Source organism: Scaptodrosophila lebanonensis, unplaced genomic scaffold (genome assembly GCF_003285725.1).
Source record: "Scaptodrosophila lebanonensis strain 11010-0011.00,11010-0021.00 unplaced genomic scaffold, SlebRS2 tig00000043-arrow-pilon, whole genome shotgun sequence".
NCBI lineage: Eukaryota > Metazoa > Arthropoda > Insecta > Diptera > Drosophilidae > Scaptodrosophila > Scaptodrosophila lebanonensis.
The window spans coordinates 649335-670701 of record NW_022060545.1 but is presented as its reverse complement, the minus strand read 5'-3'; the positions used below and the strand labels follow the sequence as shown (position 1 = coordinate 670701).

The 21367-nt window shown below is 37.6% G+C and overlaps 1 protein-coding gene across 2 annotated transcripts in view; it reads right to left on the bottom strand.

Annotated features, from left to right (window-relative positions):
- Positions 1 to 21367, bottom strand: part of LOC115623215 (Ig-like and fibronectin type-III domain-containing protein 1) — a 152444-nt gene that overhangs the window by 96960 nt on the left and 34117 nt on the right. For both annotated transcript variants that reach the window (XM_030517456.1, XM_030517455.1), the window contains exon 2: positions 5414 to 5516. In XM_030517456.1, the coding sequence (XP_030373316.1) occupies positions 5414 to 5422 (9 nt within the window). In that variant the 5' untranslated portion in view covers positions 5423 to 5516. The remainder of the gene's footprint in view (positions 1 to 5413; positions 5517 to 21367) is intronic.

Here is a 21367-nt window from a genome sequence, read left to right as displayed (position 1 = left end):
GAATTCCTTTTTCTCTTTTTAAGCAACTATCAGCGGCAATGGCAAGAGAGCTGCAGCAACCATTGCTAAGCTGTAAGCGGCAAAGTGGCCTACCAAACTACCCAGGCAACCATTAAATGAAACTTAATTAGCCCTAAATAAGCAACAGAGCCAATGAGTAAAGTGTTGCGCCATTTGGCTGTGCATGTGTGTGTGTGTGCGTTTGTGTGTGTGAGTGCGTGGGGAGTTTGCAATTTAATGCAAAACTCAAAAAATCATTGATTACTTTGAAGGAGCTCTCCCAGCAGTGGGCGGTGGGCTGCAGAGTGCAAGTGCTTTTGCATTTTACGCGATAAGTTGATTAAATTGCATAAAAGTGTGCCATGAAGGAGTGGGCGGGGGAGGAGGGGCGGTAAGTTGAAACTACTTCGGCATAAAATGCATTAGTTGGCGGTTGAGTGCAGTAGCAGCGGCAACTTCAGCAAACAGGCAAACAGGCAAGCAGGCAACCAGGCACAACTTAGATTGAGATTGAGTGCCGCTAATTTGAATCCGTAATTTCCTTGGCCAGCCTGAGACCGCGTCACGTCGCCCAGGGAGTGTGACCGTAAAATGGCTTAGAATGTTGCTGCAATTTTGTTGCACACCACCACCACCACCACCCAACTACCGCCCATCCAACGATACTCCGTTTTATGGCCGCATTATGTGCGCCTTTTTCGCCATTTTGATGGCACTTGCAACTGGCGCCTGGCCATGCATCTACTATGTACTTCATCTGAGTTGCCTTGGCAAGTTGCGACTTTTACGAGCGAACGCCATCAACAGCCGTAACGGTCGAACGCACAGGCAAGTGTAGTGGCAGAAACCTACCCTACCCCTGCCCATACCGCCCTCTCCCTATACTTTATCACCCCATCCCCAATTCTCGCATACTTACCCAAAGAGCCGTTTAACAAACTAGACAATTTCCTTTTTATGCCCTTTGCATCAAAAGAGTAGTTTAAGTTTGTCACAAAACTGTGCACACAACCCACACAAATGCACTTCTTTTCTCTCAGAACATATAGTATATTTTGTCTAGAGTAGCCAGCTTGTATCGTAATTCGTACACTATATGTTGCTAAGAGATACTCAAATCCAATCGCTAACCAATTATTGTAAACGAATGAAAGCGCGTTTTGTACATTTCGAAATATTCATTACCATTTTAAAATTATCAATGCATTGTAGATTTTAAAATTTCAATATCAAACTCCAAATATGTCAATAGTTGGTGAATTGCGAAAAGTCTTCTATTAAGTACAAATGTTAAGTGTCCTTCCTTTCAAAACAAAGTTCGATAATTAATTTTTGCAAACATAAATTCAAGGTGGAAATGTGTGTAATTGTTCGTTAAATTGAATATGTAATCCGCAACAAAATAAATAAATTGTTTTTATAAATTCAAGAGCAATCTTAATCTGTTTTCAATACATTTTTTTAGGTTTCTTCATTAAATTATTATGTGCTTTGCACAACAGAACACAAGAAAGTTTGTATTGAAATTCAATTCAGGCTAATCGGTAATAAAAACTATGTAATATTATTTCACATTTGGATACATGGAGTTGACCGACTAACTACAGAATAAATTAAATGATAAATAAATAGTAAATAATAAATAGCATAACGATATTAATAACCTATCTTTAATTTGTTATCAACAATTTTAAATATTTGTATAATACTCAGATTTTTCTATTTATTTCCTTCTTTATATTTATCGATGCTAAAGACTGAGATTTTGTAAGGGTATCAGAGCATCGACATGACCTAAGACTATCACTTTTCCGGCTCTTGCTTTCTTTTTGCTACTGCGGCAATATAGCCAGCGACCAAGTTAACCAACGTTACGGTACGTCTTTTAGCAACGGATCAACCTCGACAAATGTAGTTCAAAGTCGTGCAACATCGTAAATCCATCGTTGAACTATAAAAAACCGTCTTGTTGCAATTTGTATCTCTTTTAACAGTGCACCCCAGTGCAACAAAAACAAAAACAACAACCCAACAGCAATAGCACCAACCATAAGGCAGTAGCTTGGCTTTGGGCTTTGGCCCCTATTCTGCGCTTCTGCTTCTCAGTGGGTGAGCACGGGCGGGTTTTAAGTTCGGCGCATTTAATCCGATTTTGTTGCATTTTTTTTTTCCATACCATGTTGTGTGTTATACTATATATGAGTATGTGTGTGTGTGTGTGTGTGTGTGTAGAACGGCGATTACACTTGCTGTTGCCTTTGCTTCCACCTGCTTTCCACTTTTTGATTATTTTAGTTTAGCCCCCGACCCGCCCCATGCCCCAAAGATTTTACATTTTTTATTTAATATATGCCGCGTTGGCTTTTTGTTGTTGCCGTGGCTGCTCGACTATTTTAAGCCGTAAAACCCTTAACCGTGGCTTAGTTTTACATGGCCATAAGCTTGTATAATATGTGTGTGTGTGCAAGTGTGTGCCCAAAAGCAAAATACACTATGTGGAAAAATATTTACCACTATTTCCAAAAATGTTAAGTAAATAAGTCTTTGGTATAGATACCGATAAGTTGAGCATCATCAAAATTTAAACTTCGATATGCCGATTTATTGGCTTGCGCAGTAAGTTAAATAAGCTCTTCATATTTAAATTAAAATTTATTTAAATTTAAGCCTTGAAATGCTATTCAACAACATAGCCAACAATTACGGCATACATACAATATCATTATAGTTTTGAAAACAATAATCAAATATAGTTGAAAGTAAAGATATAAATTTTAAGCTGACATTTCCCCACCCAGTAATAAAAGTTTGGGCCGCACTTTAAATAATTAATTGTAATTAATTTAAAAAATATATAAGAATCACATTTGCTTACTTGTCGTTAATCTCTAAGAGAGAAGATTCGATACATAAATACTACCGCAAAAAAAAATATATATATTTGTTTTGCTTTTGAAGACTATTTTATTTGTAAAACACGATTTATGTTTTGAAAAACGCTCTGATTAATAGAATAATAGGTCGGATAGAATAAATTAACGAGACTGCATGAATTCGCCTCAATATTCTTTAGAAGACAAAAATTCAGCAAAATTTTTTAATGCGATTGAAAATACATATTGAAATTTGTTTGAAGAATTTCCAAAAATAATGAAATTCTTATATTATATTATATATTATTATAAATACGCTGTAGTAATAGCTGCAAGGCAAGCGAATGCAACAGATCCCTCTGACATTCAACACCACTACATTATGTGTCAAAATAAATCCAGCTTGTACACTTTAATAAATTATCCACGCCCTGGAAATATTGGATGAGGTAAGAAAAAAATAAATTATAAATAAATGCGATAAACTAATTTGTCAGGCTAGATAACAAATTTGAATTAAAATTTGTTTAGAGAAATTATTAATTATCAATAATTTGAATATTTCTCTCAGTGTATTAATATGTGCCCCTCAACGATTTACAACAACTTCCACTTGACATCTTCCGCATTCGCAGCGCAGATGGCCACGGTCGTGTAACTCAAGCTTCTGTTGGCAGAGGGTTGGAGGGGTTGTAGTAACCCAGTAGCTTTGGTTCTGCTGTGCTTTGGCATGGTTCGCCAAATCAAAAGCCCCATGCAGTAAGCGAACAGCAACAACAACAAAGCAGACCATAAAGGACGACTGCCTGATTCGTTTGGTAATCCTTTCGCCTCAAAAGCGCTTATGTACACACCGCCAACACAGATTGCCCAAGTTCTTTAGTCTGAGTCTGAGTCTGGATCTGGGTCTGGGTCTGTATCTTCTGTGTGGGAGTCTGCCACTCATTCCCCTCCCAGACAGCAGGAAGGCGGTAACTGCAGCAATGTTGACGATGGCATCGATGCTGGAGGTCGGGCAATGCCTGCGGCTGCTTTTATTTCCTCGTTGCCTTAGCGCCGTAGTCGTCGACGCCGCCACCGTCTTTTTGTGTTTTGCCTATTTGCATTATGAATTATTTATTTTGTTTATTTCTTTTGCGCCAAGACCACGAGCAGAATAAAAATAACAACAACAACAAGATATAAAAAAAAGAAAACACAGCAAGCAAAAATGCAAACCAAACCAAACCAAACCGTAATCGAAACCAAAAACGAAACGAAAGCCGGAAAATGTTGCAAAAGTGGAATACTTGACGTCGCCTCAGTGATAAACGTGGCAAGAACCAAAACAAACCGCGCCGACTCAAGCCAACCGAGCTAAGCAGGTGTGGGGAGGGGGGAGAGATGAGAGCTCAGAGCTGAACGAAAACAGAAAATAAAGCGTACGAAATACACGAAAAGTGTTTGTTGGGATTAAATTTATGAATATTATATTCAAGCAAAACTTCTGCATCTACTTCTGCTTGTGTGAGCCGGCACAAGTTTGTCTATAAATTTTTTGGTGGCTGCCACACGACTTTGTGGCCATACACATAGCTGCCCCACCACCCCACATTCTGCCACCCATCGCCATCTCCCATCCTCTAGGCCAATGCCTGAGCACTCTGAAGGAGTTATGACTGGGCGTCAGGCTATTGCGATTCGCTTAGAGGTGTAATTTTGGTCAAGTGGTTTATTTTTGGTTGCTGCCATCATAAAATGAAATATTGAATGAAAGCTTTCCGCTTTTCGCTTTTAAGCGGCCAATTTTCCATCGCCGCAGAAGTTTTTCTATTTACCCAGGCCGATAATATACGAGTACTCGTAATATTGAATTGGCATGGGAGTTTGTCAAATATAATGCGCGTGTTGATGCCCCTGTTGAGTTTGTCTGCTTAATGGTTTTGGGTTCTTTACTCCATCCACCAAAGAAAGATAATAATAATAAAATAAAATAATGAAAAAGGGTTTGAAGCAGCTTAGAGAGACTATTGATTATTTCTCAATGTACACACACTTACAAATTATATTAAAGGGACTAGCAATCATTTCCATGGCAGAGACCTGAGCACGTCTGAGAGTTCATAAGTGGCTGCTGCCTAACATTGTAAATTGATAATACGCATACGAATCCGAATATGCATAAATATGGTCAAGTATGTATAAGGTTTATATCCCTTTGCTTTAGATTCCCACTTCAACAAAAACTTGTTTAGGCATTTTGCATTTGTCTACGCCAAATAAAGATAAAAATAAGAAATGGTCAATGGCCTTCGAAACATTTCGCTGTTTTATATAAGCATGTTAATTTCAAAGAACGAAAGTCATAACTGGTTTGTTGCGCAAATACATTTATATGACAGGCTATGGTAGTTCCCCAAAAAATATAAAAATAACTTATCATTTTTATTTCTAGCCGCTTTTGATTGTCTTGTTTTTTACGGCTTCGCATGAGAATTCAATTCTTACAACATAATCTGAGAAGTTAACTATAAACTCGATAAATTATGAAGTCTACTTACTTTGCTCATAGAATATATGACTGCAAAAACCTTTGCGCGTCGTCACTGACTTATTGTTGATATACTTTCTGCTCCAAATCATTCGTTATGTCCGCTGAAATGTCTGAAGGAAAATGAATACATCAGTACCATGCGGCCCACCACAAATGTGATATAGTTTAATGTACTTTTTATATTGTTTATTTTGTCCTGGGTTGGACAATTACCTAATTTTGTGTTTAAATTAAAATTATGACAAATGTTTGATGATTTTCACTTAGTATGGTTTCTTTGATATGCAAATACAAATACAAATTAGAGAAATTTAAAAAAAGTTTAATTTCAATCAAAAAACCAAAAAGAATTCTACACTTAAATAAAAATAAATATCGACTATAAAGACTTCTTTGGAGGTTCCTTTTTAAAGTGTAGTTATCTGCAATATTTTAACAATATTTTTATATTATTTTTATTTTAAGTGGAGCCGTAATAAATTTTATTCAGTATAAAAACCAGTTTTTAAATAAATGAAGAAACTCTTGACTGAACGATTGGAAAACAGTTGCCGGCTTGAGACCTAAATTGGGAATCTAATGTATTCTTCTTCACTAACTTATATACAGTCGTATAATATGCCGCATTGTAATATTCCTACACAAACAGCCTCCATGCGGCCCACCACAAACATTTGATTTGATATTAGTTAGTACCTTTATAGACTGCGTTTTGGAAATGAGTTTTCTGCTACTGTTAAAGGCAAAACTTCTTATTTTTATACTTATTTATAGACAAATCGATCTAAAAATGTCTGTCTATCTGTTCGTATGTATGAACGTCTGTATTTCCGAAGCGGCTGAGCCCACATTGATCCTACTTGGTATGTAGACGCTCCCAATCCCTAGGCAATACTAGTTTATTTCATTTTTTGAATTCCCCCCCTCCTTTCTCCGCTGCAGAGTTTCTACAACACTGTTCATAATTCCACAGCAATTAATTAATTTATAATTCTCCTTAATTTTAACTTAGATTTCCTCAAATGTGCTTGATTCTAAAAAAAAGTAACAAACAAATTTTACTCTAGCGCTACGCCCATAAACTATAGTAGAGCAGCGACTTCTATTTTCTTCTAGTCGCGTTGTTAACAACGCATATAATACAGGGTATATCTCTATCGGACTTGCTCGACTGTGAAATTCTTCCCAGTTTAGAATTATTTGTAGCTTGTTATTAAAAAGATATCCAAAATATCATGCTACGATCAGAACTCATAAAGTGATCTTTATTATTTGTTTTGGTTATTATCAAAAGTAAGCTCGTTGGCTGTGTTGATTATTAATTTAAGCGCTGCCATAATATTGACTCTGCATGACATCTATTTGAAGCACTCCCCAAAACTCTATGGGCAAATGTGTTGCGTCACATTAGGGTTAGCTTAAAAATTTCTCAAGTGCCGTTTTGTACACTATTTGCACAAGAAAAGCAAACACTTGACCATATTCTGCGAATGTAAGTGGACCCAAGAGCTACAACAGCAATGGACAATGGAGCCCGTCTATGGACTTAGTGCTTGTTAACACTTTGTTGGCCAATTAGCACTTGCTCAAGAAAACTCTACTGTTATTTATTTAACAAACGCCATAAACGCATAAGCCCTTCAGACCATCAGCGTTTTCAACATGGCTAGCTGTGAAAGGAGAAGAAGCCGCACTAAACAAAATCGCTTAGCTCGCTGCAAGCGACTCGAATGAGTGAATGGTAGGGGGTGGGGGAAGGGAAAAGCAGCTGCTGCACAAAAGCCAAGATGCCCAGAAATCTCTCCTCCCCATTTCATTCTATTCAATTTAATGGCCGCTACTCTTGACCCGTTCAGGCCCTGGCCCGCCCGCACCTTGTAATGAGTCCACTTAAGACGTTTGCCGCGTTGCGTCGCGTCGGCTTTGCCTTTTGTTCATAAAAGAAATTTACTCCTTCTGCGACGCGTTGTGCTAATTTTATAGAAATTTGCATTAAAAATGTTATAAATTTGCTGGCAGCGCATTAAATGCCGTTCTACGTGAGCGTCGAGGTGGCAGGGCATGCCTATATACTTATACTACTAGACCAGTAATATAAATCTACCTTTAGACGTGTCGTGCTTTGTCGTGTCCCACTCCTCTCTGTCTCTGTCTCTTTAACGGAGCGTTAAAGATTGTAGCGCCTTTTCAATGGAGAAGTGTTGGAGCATGGTTAGCATGAAGTGTGGGGGGTGGGGAAAGGGGAGGGAGAGGAGGCGATGAATTTGGAATGAATGCAATCTAGCTAAAATATGCAAGGAACGCACGCTATGCACACAGACACACACACACATACACACACCCACATACTCACACACACACACACAGACATTAAACATTGAAGCGACAAACGAAATGAAAAACGGCTGTGCAAATTAATTTTACGTTGTACGAACAACAACAACAACAACAACAGGACGAAGAAGAGTGCTCCGAGTACGACTGCGACGATGTTGCCAGCGACGATGAATGGCAAACAAAAGCAGCAACAACAACAACAGCAGCAGCAGCAACAAGAGCAGTAACAACAACTATGGAGGGCACGCCCATAACCTGATATACTATATAAGCGAGAGATGGTTGCGGGGGCAGAGAGTAGAGTGAAGCAATTGTAGCAAGGGGATAAGGAGACCTTGGGCAGCCGGCATGGGTAAAGATACGACACCAACAGCTAGACAAACATTTAAAGGATTGCAAGGATACTGCTGCTGCTCCTGCTTCTGCTGCTGCCGACACCCACAGTTTATTTCGCTTTAATTACCAAGTTGTTGGATAAGGTTTGCCTGCTGCCCGAAAAGGATATAGCCAGCTGGAGGCAGACAAACAAGACGAGTCAAGCAATGATTGGCACTTATGCTAAAGACGATACGGAAATGCTCTACAAAAACAAAAAACAAAAAGACCCGAACTTCAACAGACAATGAATGCGTTTTCAAAATTTAATTATTCCTTAAAAAGTTAAGTCGATATTTTCAAAATGTAAAATATTTGATTATTATATTTTTAGCTATAAATAATTATATTGTAGATTAAGCGAAAGAAATATAATTTGTTTCGGGTTTTCTTGATTATATGAGAACCATTTATATATCTCTTGTCAGTAACATGGCATTTAATTTTTAACATGTGCAGGCCTACGAAAAACATAAAAATAACAGACAATGATGATGTTTTAAAAATTAAGCTATTCCCTAAAAAGTTAAGTCAATCTATTCAAAATGAAAAGGAGTAAATATTTTATTATTATATTGTTAGCTATAAATAATAATATTGTAGATTAAGCGAAAGAAATATAATTAGTTTCGGGTTTTCTAGATTATTTGAGACCCATTTGTATTCGTCTTGTCAGTAACATGGCATTTGATTTTTAAAATGTATATGCAATCAAGATCCTAAGGAAAACTTAAAAATGTTACTTAAGATTTCTAGAATTTTATGGTATTTTCAATTATAAATCATAATTGTTAATTGCAGATTCGGGTACATAATATAACTTGTCAGTCCATCATAATGTTCATCACATTTTTATTGTACGCGAGTACGGTCTAAGAAGTTTTCACACGAACAAGCAGGAAAGAATCCAATTTTATTTATTTATATTTTATACAAACTATTCTTTACAATATATATATACAAGTGACTCTTCTTAGTTGTGCCACGCGTTGCCAACCGTGCCACAAAGTTATGGCAACTCCTCTTAATATAGCGAAGTGCAGAAAAAGCAGCTAAATGAAATGGCATAACAAGTAGCAGGAACTGTGGGCGTTTCCTGGGTGGGAGACACTGCACTAGCTTAGCGGCAAACTATTTTACAATTAAGCATTTAAAGCCGCAGTTAAAACATAGTATTTGTTGTTGTTGTTGTTGTTCTTGTTGTTGTATTCTGCACACGCCCGCTGCACAGCAGTTGGTAGTTGGCTTTTTATTTAACCCATTACTCGACGGTCGCTGCAGGTGCATAAAGCCGCCCGTAAAATGTTGTCCAGAGGTGGCAACGCTGCGCCAATAAATAAATTCCCAAACACCCCAAACATAAGGGGAGACACTCACACACACACACACACACAGATACACACACACTCACACACAGCAGCAGCAGCACTTTGAGAAGCAAAGGGGAATAACTTTAACTTTAGCCGCAGCCGCAGCCACAGCCGCCAACGCAGTTTGTCGCATGCCGTGCGTGCCGTCCCGAGAGCTTCATTCTCTTTGTGTATGTGTGTCGGTATGTGTGTGTGAGTGCGGGTCCATTCTTAACCCCAGACGCCGTTCTATACCCTGCTGGGGTGACATACCGTTCCCTTTTCTTTTTTTTTTGTTTTTTTTTTTTTTTTTGCTTCCAGCTTGTAACCAATGCTTCCGCTGCGTTAGTCAAAAGCTAAATGCAAGCCGTGGCTGTAGAGGAGCCAACCTTTTATTAGATTAAATATCTGTGAGATACATTACGCTCTTAGCATTTGGTATGCGTGCGCGTGTGTATGTGTGTGCAGTGCTTACAAAACGAACAACAACAGCAGCAACGAAAAAGGAAAAAACATCAGTTGCCTGCCTCACGTGCTGCCCTGACGGATTTTCCGCTTTTCTGCAACGAATTGCCTGAAAGGAACAGGAGGGGGGGCAGGGTCTGGAGGACAGTTTGCACTTCTTCTGCGGTTTGTTGGCCTGTTGAGCTGCACTGTTTACACTCTGTCAGGTCGCACAGAGACATACTAGATGATATCACCACCAGGTAATGGAAACGATGCTGCTACCTCCTTTTACCTCAAAGCTGGGTGATTAAAAAAGATTCCGTGATTTCTTAATTAATTTCTTGTCCAAAGAAAAAACTGAAGATGTGAAACGAGAAGCATTTACTAACAATTTAGCACTACTAACTTTCATAGTGGCACATATGCGCATTATTTTTCGCAAAAATTGAATGCCTTAGTGGCTTTATCCTATTACAAATATTTGTCATTTGTATATGAACATTGAAATACATCTACACCTATATTATACATATATCTATTTATACGACCAAATTTATATGAGAAAAGAAGAAAAATGTCCGACCCATTGTCGATGTTTTATTAGTCCGACTAGTGCGAAATTTTTGTTTTAATTAGTTCACGAACTAATCAATATAAACTGAAAAAAAAGAATACACAACGCGCAATCAGTTTGAAGAATCATTAATTATGTATATACTGCGGGGTTCAGCGCTTACTAAACAACTCTACATAAGTGAAATTATTAGTAAATGGTTTATTATCAAAAAATAATAATTTTGTGATTTAGAAATACACCTGATTCTGTTTTGCACAATAACTTGGTTCCTAAAAATGTCGTGTAAAAAAACCGTGTAAAAAAAACCGGGAAGAAAGTCGTGTTACCATATATAACATTTTTAATTTTCAAACCGTGTTAAATCAAAATGGTGTAAAAACAGAATTAGTTGTACATTGTCCAAGCTAGCATTTCAGTTTATGCCGCGATGTGTTTAAAGATTTTCTCCTCAATACATTTTTCTTTAAATGTTGAAGTGTTTAGAATAAGTTAATATAAATAGTAGTTTTTAATTTTGCAGCACCACAACATCATTAATGAAATCAATAATCAACACAATATAATTAACAAGGCGATTAATTTGCATAAACGCCAAAACAAACGGCAGGCACACAGAAAAAATAAATAAATACATAAATAAAGAGGCACTAACAAAAAACACAACAACAGATTAAATATTAAATTTGGTACTTAACGCTGCACAAATTATTACACAGTGTATAGTATATAAAACCCACGATTTATATGAAGGAATTAAAAATGTAAGTTCAAAAGAACAGCCAAAAATAAATTAAAATGCGAAGGCAAAAAAAAACTGGTCAAATATCACACAAATAAAGTTCTCTCTAACAGGCCTGGTAGCAAATGTAAGAATCTTACTTCAAGATCAAGAATCATGGAAAGCAAACACGCATCTTTTCGAAAGCTGCATATAAGCCCTTGAATTGAACTGAATCCCATAGCTACTATAATTACCTTTAAAACCAATCTTCTACTGGCCCTTAAAGATCTAAATTAAAGTAATTCTCTATACGAAGAAATTTCCTTGCTATCATTTATGTCCCAAATATACTGGCTTAATTGCCCCAACAACTTCATAAATGGAAAACTTTAGTTAATTTGTTCGTTCTTATTGAGAAAACTTGACTCCGATTTTCGTGAATTTTTCATTTTGAAATTGAAAATCAAATTGGCAAAGCAATTTACGCTTCATCGAACAAACTCATAAGTTCATTCAGTCATTTAGTGCAGTTAGCTCCAGCCTACCGTTCCGATACTTGTAAATGTCAATGTTCTCTGCGCATCATTTCTTTATAAATTGCACTTGCCTGCAACAGCTCATCAAATTAAAATTGACATAGTTCGACATGTGTCAGGAGCAGTGTAAACAGTACTTCACCTTTTAGTAGCAACATGTTGAGGCGCTCAACTTGACTTTCATGCCACCCGATTACATTCCAGCAATGCCATCCATAGGCCATTGCAATCAACTGCCACTCCCCTTCCCCACCTACCAATGCTGCATACAACTGATTGAAATGCAGCAAGAGAGAAAAAAAAGGAACTTTCTTCTTCCATGTACAACATGAACTTGCCGTAAATTGTCTTGATTTAAGGAGCCCCGTGCTTACCCTACTAATGACGCCTTCTGCACATAAGTCATAGCCACTAACCCATACACACACACACACACACACACACACACACACCACGCACCCATATACCACCACGCCTCCACGGCCTGTCCATAAGTTCATGGGGTTCTCCTCTCCATCCCCTTCCCACCATCTCATGGTACGCTTATTTGGCCAAGTAGCTTTTTATCTTGATGCAGTCTGTGTGGAGCGCAAAGTCAAGTCAGCAGCAGGCGGCCAAAAAGGAAGGCAGCTTGCCAATTTGTAGGTGGGCGCGGTTGAGGTTCCAATAGGGTGGGGACGTGCGCGACGTTGCAAAGCTGACAGCTGCTTAAATAATTTCCAGTCATGTGCGCCGCCCACAAAACACAACTAAATCGAACGTATAAAAAGGAAAAAGTTTTTTCTCTCCCCCTTTTTTTTTATTTTATTCATACTCGTACCAAATGCTCGAATCAGATATATTCATTTTGTCAGCGTGTATGTAACATCTAGAAAATCGTTAATATATTGTGAATATATACATATATATATATATACAAGTAGTACGAGGATAAGGTTCCTGCTGCTGCTGAAGCAATAGTTTACAGTGTTCTACGAAGCTCATCTTTCTTTTTGAACCTCTTTGAAGCGAAATATTTAGTACTAATAAATGTAAAAAAATTAAATAGGCAGAGTTTCTTTTTATATTCTTCCTCGTATTTGAAATTACTCGTATTGTCAAAAAGTCCTTTTTCAAAAATGAATATTAAATCCAAAACTAAAATGTTTATTTTAGCTATCGCTTATTGAAGAAGTTTCCAATCAAGCCAACAATAAGCAACATTCTTAATAATTGACCGCAAATCGAGTCTATTGCGACATATTTCGTAGTCTTGATTGTTATATGAAAAAGAGCGAGTAATTTATTTTATTTTATATTATTTTGATTGAAGTATTGAAGTATTATATATAAAAAAAAAAATTTTACAATTTTCCTCGTGTTACATTTTAATTGAATTGAACATTTTCAAGGAATTTGCCATGATAGTGTATTATTTTTTGGTTAAAAGTGCGCAACTATTGAGGGACAGGGTAATCTGTAGTCGGGAACTCGTAGCCATAAAGTTCTTTGTTGCCTTTTTGCCATGCCTCTACCGCTTCCGGCTGCTGGCTCAGAACACGCCTTTTGACTCGACTTTACGTCGTCGTCATCCTCTTCATTCTCTTTGGCATCGCCTTTGTGTATATCAATATCCAAGGCTTGTGTGCTCAGTTTTTTGTTTTGGTTTTTTTTTTTGCTGCCCAAATCCGTTTGCTCGTCTTTTTGTCCGCACGTCTGCTACATGTTTAATTGCTGCTCGGGAAGATGTTAATCTTATGCGCTGGACCAACACAAAACCAAAAAAAAAGTAAAACAGGCCATAGACAAAAACGTTGGCTATGCAGTAAGTCAGTTGCTTTGTTTCGGGCCATGTTTTGTGCTGCTCGCTTCGGAGAGCATTAGACTGAAGTAAACTAAATCAAGCAATGCTCAAAGAGAAGCGTTCAATTCAAGTTACCCAACCAAATCAATGAAGCTCGGCCGTATTCTGTGAGCTGCGGCGAGCGTCACGGAAATGACGAGGAAATTGTGTAAATTGATTAAAGATAGCCCGGATCCTATTGCCAATGCCCGGCATATTTGCACACCACACATAGCACCCCTCCACCCTCAACCCACACCCCACGCCCCGTTCCCTAAGTGGAAAAGTCAATCATAGCTTCTGCTTTATGATGCTGGCTCTGAGGGTTTGTTCAACCATTGGCCGGGGTAGAGCACCATCTAAAGTTCTTTTTTTTTTATTTAAATTTAATTTTTCTTATGACACAAAGCGCGTAACTTTTTACTGTCGACATCGTCGTCGTCGTCGCCGTCGTCGCTATCCTCGTCATCATCGCAGATCTCCGTCATCATTCGTTGCCGCCAATGAGGGGCCGGAGCGATGAGGTCGTCTGACGGCGCGCCACGGCAAAAACAAAATTTATTACGCAAGAAAATTAATTAAATTAAATGGAGTGTAAAAAAGTTTGCTTTTTGTTCATACCCCTACTCGTACACTATACTTGTATATACATATATATATTCGCACTGATTTTTTATGGTCACAGAAAATATTAAAGTTTGCATGTAATGGGACAGTGGGTGGAAGTCTCATCGAAATGTAATTACAATTACACGGCATTGTGAGGGTAGTTATCAATTAAATCTTTTGCAGAGGCACGAAAAAACTTTTTCAATATTTATAGCACTTATCTTTGACCGCAGGACATTTGTTCTAGATTGCCTTTTCACAGCAAAGTTATGAAAACTCTGACTCTTGTTTGCAGAGAAATGGAAATATAGTATATACATACTCGTAAATGCACAATTTTTTTACTCTATTTAACTCTTTTTAATTCTATATTTTAATTCTATATTTTAATTCCATATTTTAATTCTATATTTTAATTCTATATTTTAATTCTATATTTTAATTCTATATTTAAATATTTATAAGTTGATAAAAAAAATCATACATTTGGGAGCTAATGGCTAATCTTAGTGTCAAGCATTTATTTACTTCTATTTGGGCATTAAATAACTATTTCTTGATGAATTCCAATACTACATCCCTAAAATAATTGAAAAACTCTTGAAAATAACACCACATTCTTAGGCATATAATATTGATGGGTGATTTCATTTACTGGAGAACTCCTTGATGAAAATTAAATTATATTAATAAGTGAAAGCCAAGTTCAACAAACACATATGTTTATGGGAACTTCATGTTGGCAAAACTTGATATATTGTTGATATTGAAAAAAAAAAATTAAAATGCTTTTAGCTGCAAGAAATATTCACGTTTTTCTGTTGGTCTACAATTGTTTCAATTTTGAAATTTAAAAAAATGCGAATTTCGTTAAAAAAAAATGTTTCTTCTTTGTTGAAATATTTGACTGAAATGAAAATATGAAAATTGAGCTTTACTGCGAACAGAATGTCAGTGATATTAAAATTAGTCTGCGAGGAATGTAAGTAATAGGCCCATATCTCCTCTCTATAAAATTCGCTAAATTTTTTAGATTAAAAAAATTCGAATTTCGCTTAAAAAAATGTTCTTTTTTGAAATATTTGACTGAAATGAAAATATGAAAATTGAGCTTTACTGCGAACAGAATGTCAGTGATATTAAAATTAGTCTGCGAGGAAGGAATGTTACTCATGCCATTAATAGATTCCAAAATAAATTAAATTTAAAAGGCCCTAGCATTTTTTTCTAAGCGAATGAATTTGAATAATAAAAGAGAAAACTAAAAGACAAAAAGAAAAGGAAATTTATTTTTGTAATCTTCACCCCATTTCATGTTTAAAATGTGTAATTGGCTTAAAGGCCGAACTCAAGTTCTGTGTGAGAGAACCCTTTGGATGCTTGACATTTAGTAAAATAAGCACATGACATGCTTATGCCAGACAAACCCCCAAATTATCCACTAATACGCACACACATAAATCATATTGTGTATCATAAACTCATCCACTTAGCCAGCGCATCGCAGAGGCGCGCGTACTGCCATAATCTTTTATCTGCCCCAGCACACACGCACGCTCGCACACAGAAACCCACACATGCACATACATACGTGTACATCAAGCGGAAATATGTATGTAGACGAGTATGCGTGTGTGGAGGACGCACATACATGACATACATGCACCATAAATATAGATCTTATTAACCTGTTGACATCAATTTCCACACAATGCGATTACTACACCGATGCGCCCATATCGCAGCCCCCATATCTGAGCACCCTATATAACGAATACCGCCACCACCCCCAGCATACAACAACAACAAAAGTGATGACGGGAGAAGCACCCAAAAGCGAATACTGGAAATGCCAACGTCATGCAATGTAATAAGGAGGCGAAGAACGCTTTGGCGTTGGCGTTGGCGTTGGCATTGGCGTTGTCAGTGGCGTTCGTTGGCAGCCTGAAGCCTTGAAATAAGTGAGGATGGGGAGAGCAAGGAGGGAGAAAGCAGCAGCATAAGCACCGAAATCAGCGCGACAACAGTCGTCCTCGTTGTCGCTGATAAGCTTTGATTTCCTGTGACGACGACAACGAGGACGAGGAGGACTAAGTCGGCGCCACGCACATCGATAAAGACAACGAGCATGTTGAAATCCGCTTAGAGATTTTGTTGCTTAGAGTTCGTCTCACGCTCATTTCGTTTTTAAATTATTACGCTGACGAATTTATTAGCGGAACATGTCTGAAGTTTTTTCCAGCTCTCTCACTACATTTTTTTTAATTTGATTTTTATTTTTAGGTGGTGTTATGTCTTATTGACTTGTGGGTGGGTGGGTATTATAGCCAGGCGACACGTATTCACTTTGATGGCTGTGCGTGTGTGTGTGTGTGCGTGTGTGTGTGTGTGTGGGTGCGGGTGTGTGTCATCATTTTTTTGTTGTTGTGTTTTACATTGTATTTCACGGCTATTGTTGTTGCTGTTGCTGTTGCTGCACACATGGCACGCGTTGCCGTTAAACGTGCGAGGCGTAAAAAGCGTAAAAGAGACAACGACACGCTTATGTGTGTAGCGGTATGTGTGTTTGTGTGTGTGCGTGTGGGTCGGAAACGGAAATCACAACACAACGTGGACTAAACCTGACAGCCAGGGAAAAGCTGTCATGTCACAGCAACTTCGTGGATTTTGTAAGCGACGCCACCCGTTTTTTTTTTTTTTTTCAGCAAAGAAGAGCAGAAAGAAAGCCAGGCAGAGTGAAATCTCAGCGGAATTTCGTTTGAAAGCAATTCCCACATCAACACAGATCGACCGTTAAATAATATCTTGGAAAACAGTAGATTGATAGACAATCAAATTCCCAGATAGTCGCAACACTACAATGTCAGAAATGCAACGAAAACATTTAATAGACTTGAAAAAGAATAAAACAACATTTATAAATAGTATGGACATCATTTATAAATGATTGAATATGGGAAGCATTTGATACTACGATCACATTTCTATTGAATGTATTGAAATAAAATTGAAAAACTATCACTTGTATTTTATTACCAGATGAGGATCTTATTGATACGAAGATTTTTCTATAGCCAATCGAATGTAAACGTATTAAAATCTGTTTTAGATATATAGTACATATCTCCCCAATGGATTTTTGTTTAATATTGACGTGAAGTGTTATGGAATGTGTGTACATCAAAAGGCTGTGAATCGGGACGTAGCTGGCCTAAAGGCATATTATTTTTTAGACTTTAAATTTCAAGTTTATATTAGTAAACCTAATTCTGTTTTTACACGGTAGATTGGTTCCAGAAAAAGTGGTTTAAAAAAATCGTGTAAAAAGGCATGGATCATATGTTATTTTGAATCATGTTAAATGGAATAAAGACGTTCAACCTATATACAATTTTTTATTTTCAAACAGAGTTAGGTGTAATCTGTATCGACAGCACTATTTGTTGATATTTTAAATAAATGAACTGAGCCATCGGGGAAATGAGGTGCGTATTATCATCGCACACTATATCTACTGACAGAACAAATATTGTCATCGTAGAAACTGCCGCAATTTCAATCTTCAAACCTTACTCTGTAATTTCGAAATAGAAACTTAAATCATTATTCATTCAGTTTGGCATTCCACACTTGATATACCAGGTGAAAAAAAGAAGTATTATCATCGCACACTATATCTACTGACAGAACAAATATTGTCATCGTAGAAACTGCCGCGATTTCAATCTTCAAACCTTACTCTTTAATTTTGTAATAGAAACTTAAATCATTATTCATTCAGTTTGGCATTCCACACTTGATATACCAGGTGAAAAAAAGAAGTATTATCATCGCACACTATATCTACTGACAGAACAAATATTGTCATTGTAGAAACTGCCGCGATTTCAATCTCCAAACCTTACTCTTTAATTTCGAAATAGAAACTTAAATCATTATTCATTCAGTTTGGCATTCCACACTTGATATACCAGGTGAAAAAAAGAAGTATTATCATCGCACACTATATCTACTGACAGAACAAATATTGTCATCGTAGAAACTGCCGCGATTTCAATCTTCAAACCTTACTCTTTAATTTTGTAATAGAAACTTAAATCATTATTCATTCAGTTTGGCATTCCACACTTGATATAACAGGTGAAAAAAAGAAGTTCGGTGCTTTCAACTAATACAAATTGCTAGCCAAGGACCATGGACTATTTACCTCTTTACAGATCACAGACCAATGAAATTATTGCGCTCCAATGCCACACTAGTGCACTCCAAAGTCACTTAGGAACCGTTTGAAGTACCGAAACACATTTTCATTAATGCCGATATTGAAATGCTAAAACAAAAGTGCTTCCCCCCTCCCATGGCACCCACCTACGAGTACTCGTGTCCGTTTGTGGCAGATGACTGAGGATGCTGTGACTGGCTGGCTGGCTGGCTGGCTGGGGAAACTAAGCGTAAGAAAGAAATTGTGATGCTGCCTACAGATTTAATAGGATTGTGGTCTAATGAATTAAAGCCTAAGCCAACCAGCCAGTGGGCCAAAACAGAAGAAAAAAACAATAACAGAATAAGAGCAAAAAATACCAAAACGAAATCAACGCGGCAGCGCAAAAGGCAACAAAGCGCGGCGCGCCAAAGGACTCAACTACCAGCCCCATCTCTCTCTCTCTCTCTCTCTCTGTCGCTCTCTTCCTCCCACTCTCGCTTTCTTTATCTGTATGTGTGTGAGTGTGGCTATCTGTGTGCGTTTTGCGTGTGGCGAATAATACAAAACGTAGCAAAACAAAAACAAGCATAGAATGAAATTGTAACAAAACGTAGCACACCAGGAAAGTACGTGCAGGGAAAGCAAAACCAAAACAAAACTAAACAAAAGCCATGGCCATACCGAGAAGTGGGAAGTGAGAACTTGAAACTGAGAACTGGGAACTGGGTGCTGGGTCTTGGGAAGAGGAGAGTGTAGAGAGAGGAGAAGAGAAGAGGAGCGAAGCGAGAAGCGGCTGTAACGTAGTAACAAGTGCAAAATTCTACAGAGGAATAAAAGTGGATCGTTGGCTATGACGATGGCGACGCAGCTCTGAAGGCAGTAAAAAATTGAATTGGTGTAAATGTGTATGCGATGTTTGTGTGTGTGTTTGTGTGTGTGTGTGTGTTTGTGTGTGTGTGTGTGTGTGTTTGCGTGTGTATGCTGAGATGGGACAAACGAGCAACTGAGCGACTGAGACTGATTGTGTGTGCCTGTGCGAATGACTGGCCAGCCAGTTGGCCAAGCAGGCAAGCGGCCGGCTGGGGCCGACCAACCTAACAGGCCCCCTCTGTGGACATTGTGCGTTTAACCACGTAATAGTCTCGGGCGGCATTGCAGATTTACGTTACGTGTGTGGTGCACCGTGGGCCAAGCTTTTTGCTTTAATCGTCTGGTTAATTATATTTTTCCAAAAATTTCACTCATTTGATATTTATTTAACTGATTTTCGATTAACTAATACTTGTATGTATTCACTCAGACACTGTGGTCAGCATCAAAGCCTACAATATACCTATTAATATATTTATAAAGACGAGCTAAATCTACCTAATATAATAGAGCCTCTTAACTAAGCAGTCTTCTGATACTAATTATGTTAAATAATTTGTGAAAACGAAACTCTCCATATGGAAAATCACAATCCTTACAGAAATACAACATGCTTTATAATTTTACGCTCAGCTAACTTCAAGTTATTTGAAAACTAAGACCAACAAAATGTTTTGCATTTCTACAAGATCACAAATTTTTATTTTGCTTATTTTATTTGCAAAAATAATTTTAAAAAATTAATTAAATAGTAATTAAATTTTGTACCAAATAAAGTGTCCATAGTTTTCAATGTACTTAGTTAGATTACCACTTAATGTTTACTATATATCGAAAAACGCCCTAATAATTAAAATATTTGCTTCTTTTTCAGCAAAAGAGTCGAAAGTCGTTTATATCTAAAGCTGTTAGGCAATTGTGGTACATCTTCCAACTCTCAAATCATTATATGAGATTATCTGAAATTTTAAAAACTTGTCCTCTCTCTAAATAATATACTTGTATATATCTGTATACTTATTTAACACAGTTTGTTCCGCGCACTAAGACCTCCAAAGTGGCAAAACAGGCTCCCGATTACAAAATGAATTGCATACAAGGTTTTTGACATTATTGTTTTGGGACTTGAATTTTTAGGGTTTTAATATTTTTTTGTTTCGCTTTCCTACACCATTTACCCTAAGGGCTAAAGAGTGTACTATTTTACATTTGACATTTGATTATTAACTGTGCCTTTAAAAACAGTTTAATAAAATGCTGTGGCAATCAATCCATTTGATTATCAATTTATAATGTGAGCTTGTTCCTAAGTAGACACTCGGTTGGAATCACGTCGAAACCATAAAAAAATTATCAGACTATTTCAAAATTGTCCTACCAAGGACAGATCTTAAATAAAGATTAAAAACATAAAAAAAAGATTATCAATTTATCGCATAAGAATTTTCAGATGTGTTGAACTCGTTTGCGAATTTCTTTACACCACGGTGCAAGTTGAGGCTCGGAGAGCGGCGTGTAGCCATAAAAACACATTTAAGTGAAATAAAATTATATCGCCTGGCCTATTTTTTTCTCTCGATGATGATTTTTTTTTCTACTCAGCTCAAATCGAGGTGCTCCAGTGCTTTGTAGCTTCTTCAGCAAGTTTTTATCGAGCATTTTCCTTTGCTTGCTCGCTCCTATCTTCTACATTCTTGCTGCCAGATACATCTTCAGCTCCTGTAGCCATGTGTGCATGTGTGTGTGTGTGTGTGTGTGTGCTGGTGCGTGCATGTGTTTGGCTTTCTTTGTTTTCACATGCGAAAGTATTTAATTCAATTTGCGCTTAATTGAGACAGTCGGATGGGCTGCTTGCCAGAGTAGACCAAGCCAGGCCAGAAAGAAATGCCTGGAACCTCCGTCCGTTAGCCCGGGAGGCGGCTGTCAAAGCAAGCCAAACGAAGCGAGCGGCAGCTGTCAGCCAGACAAGCTGCACCACCACCACCACCGCCACCACCCCCTTGCAACATCCCAAAGCCGCAATTGCCCGCGCACTTGATAAGCATCAAAAGAGCGTACGGAACGACTCTTGTTAGCATCAGAATAACAGCGAATGATGGCGGTTCTGTCGTTGT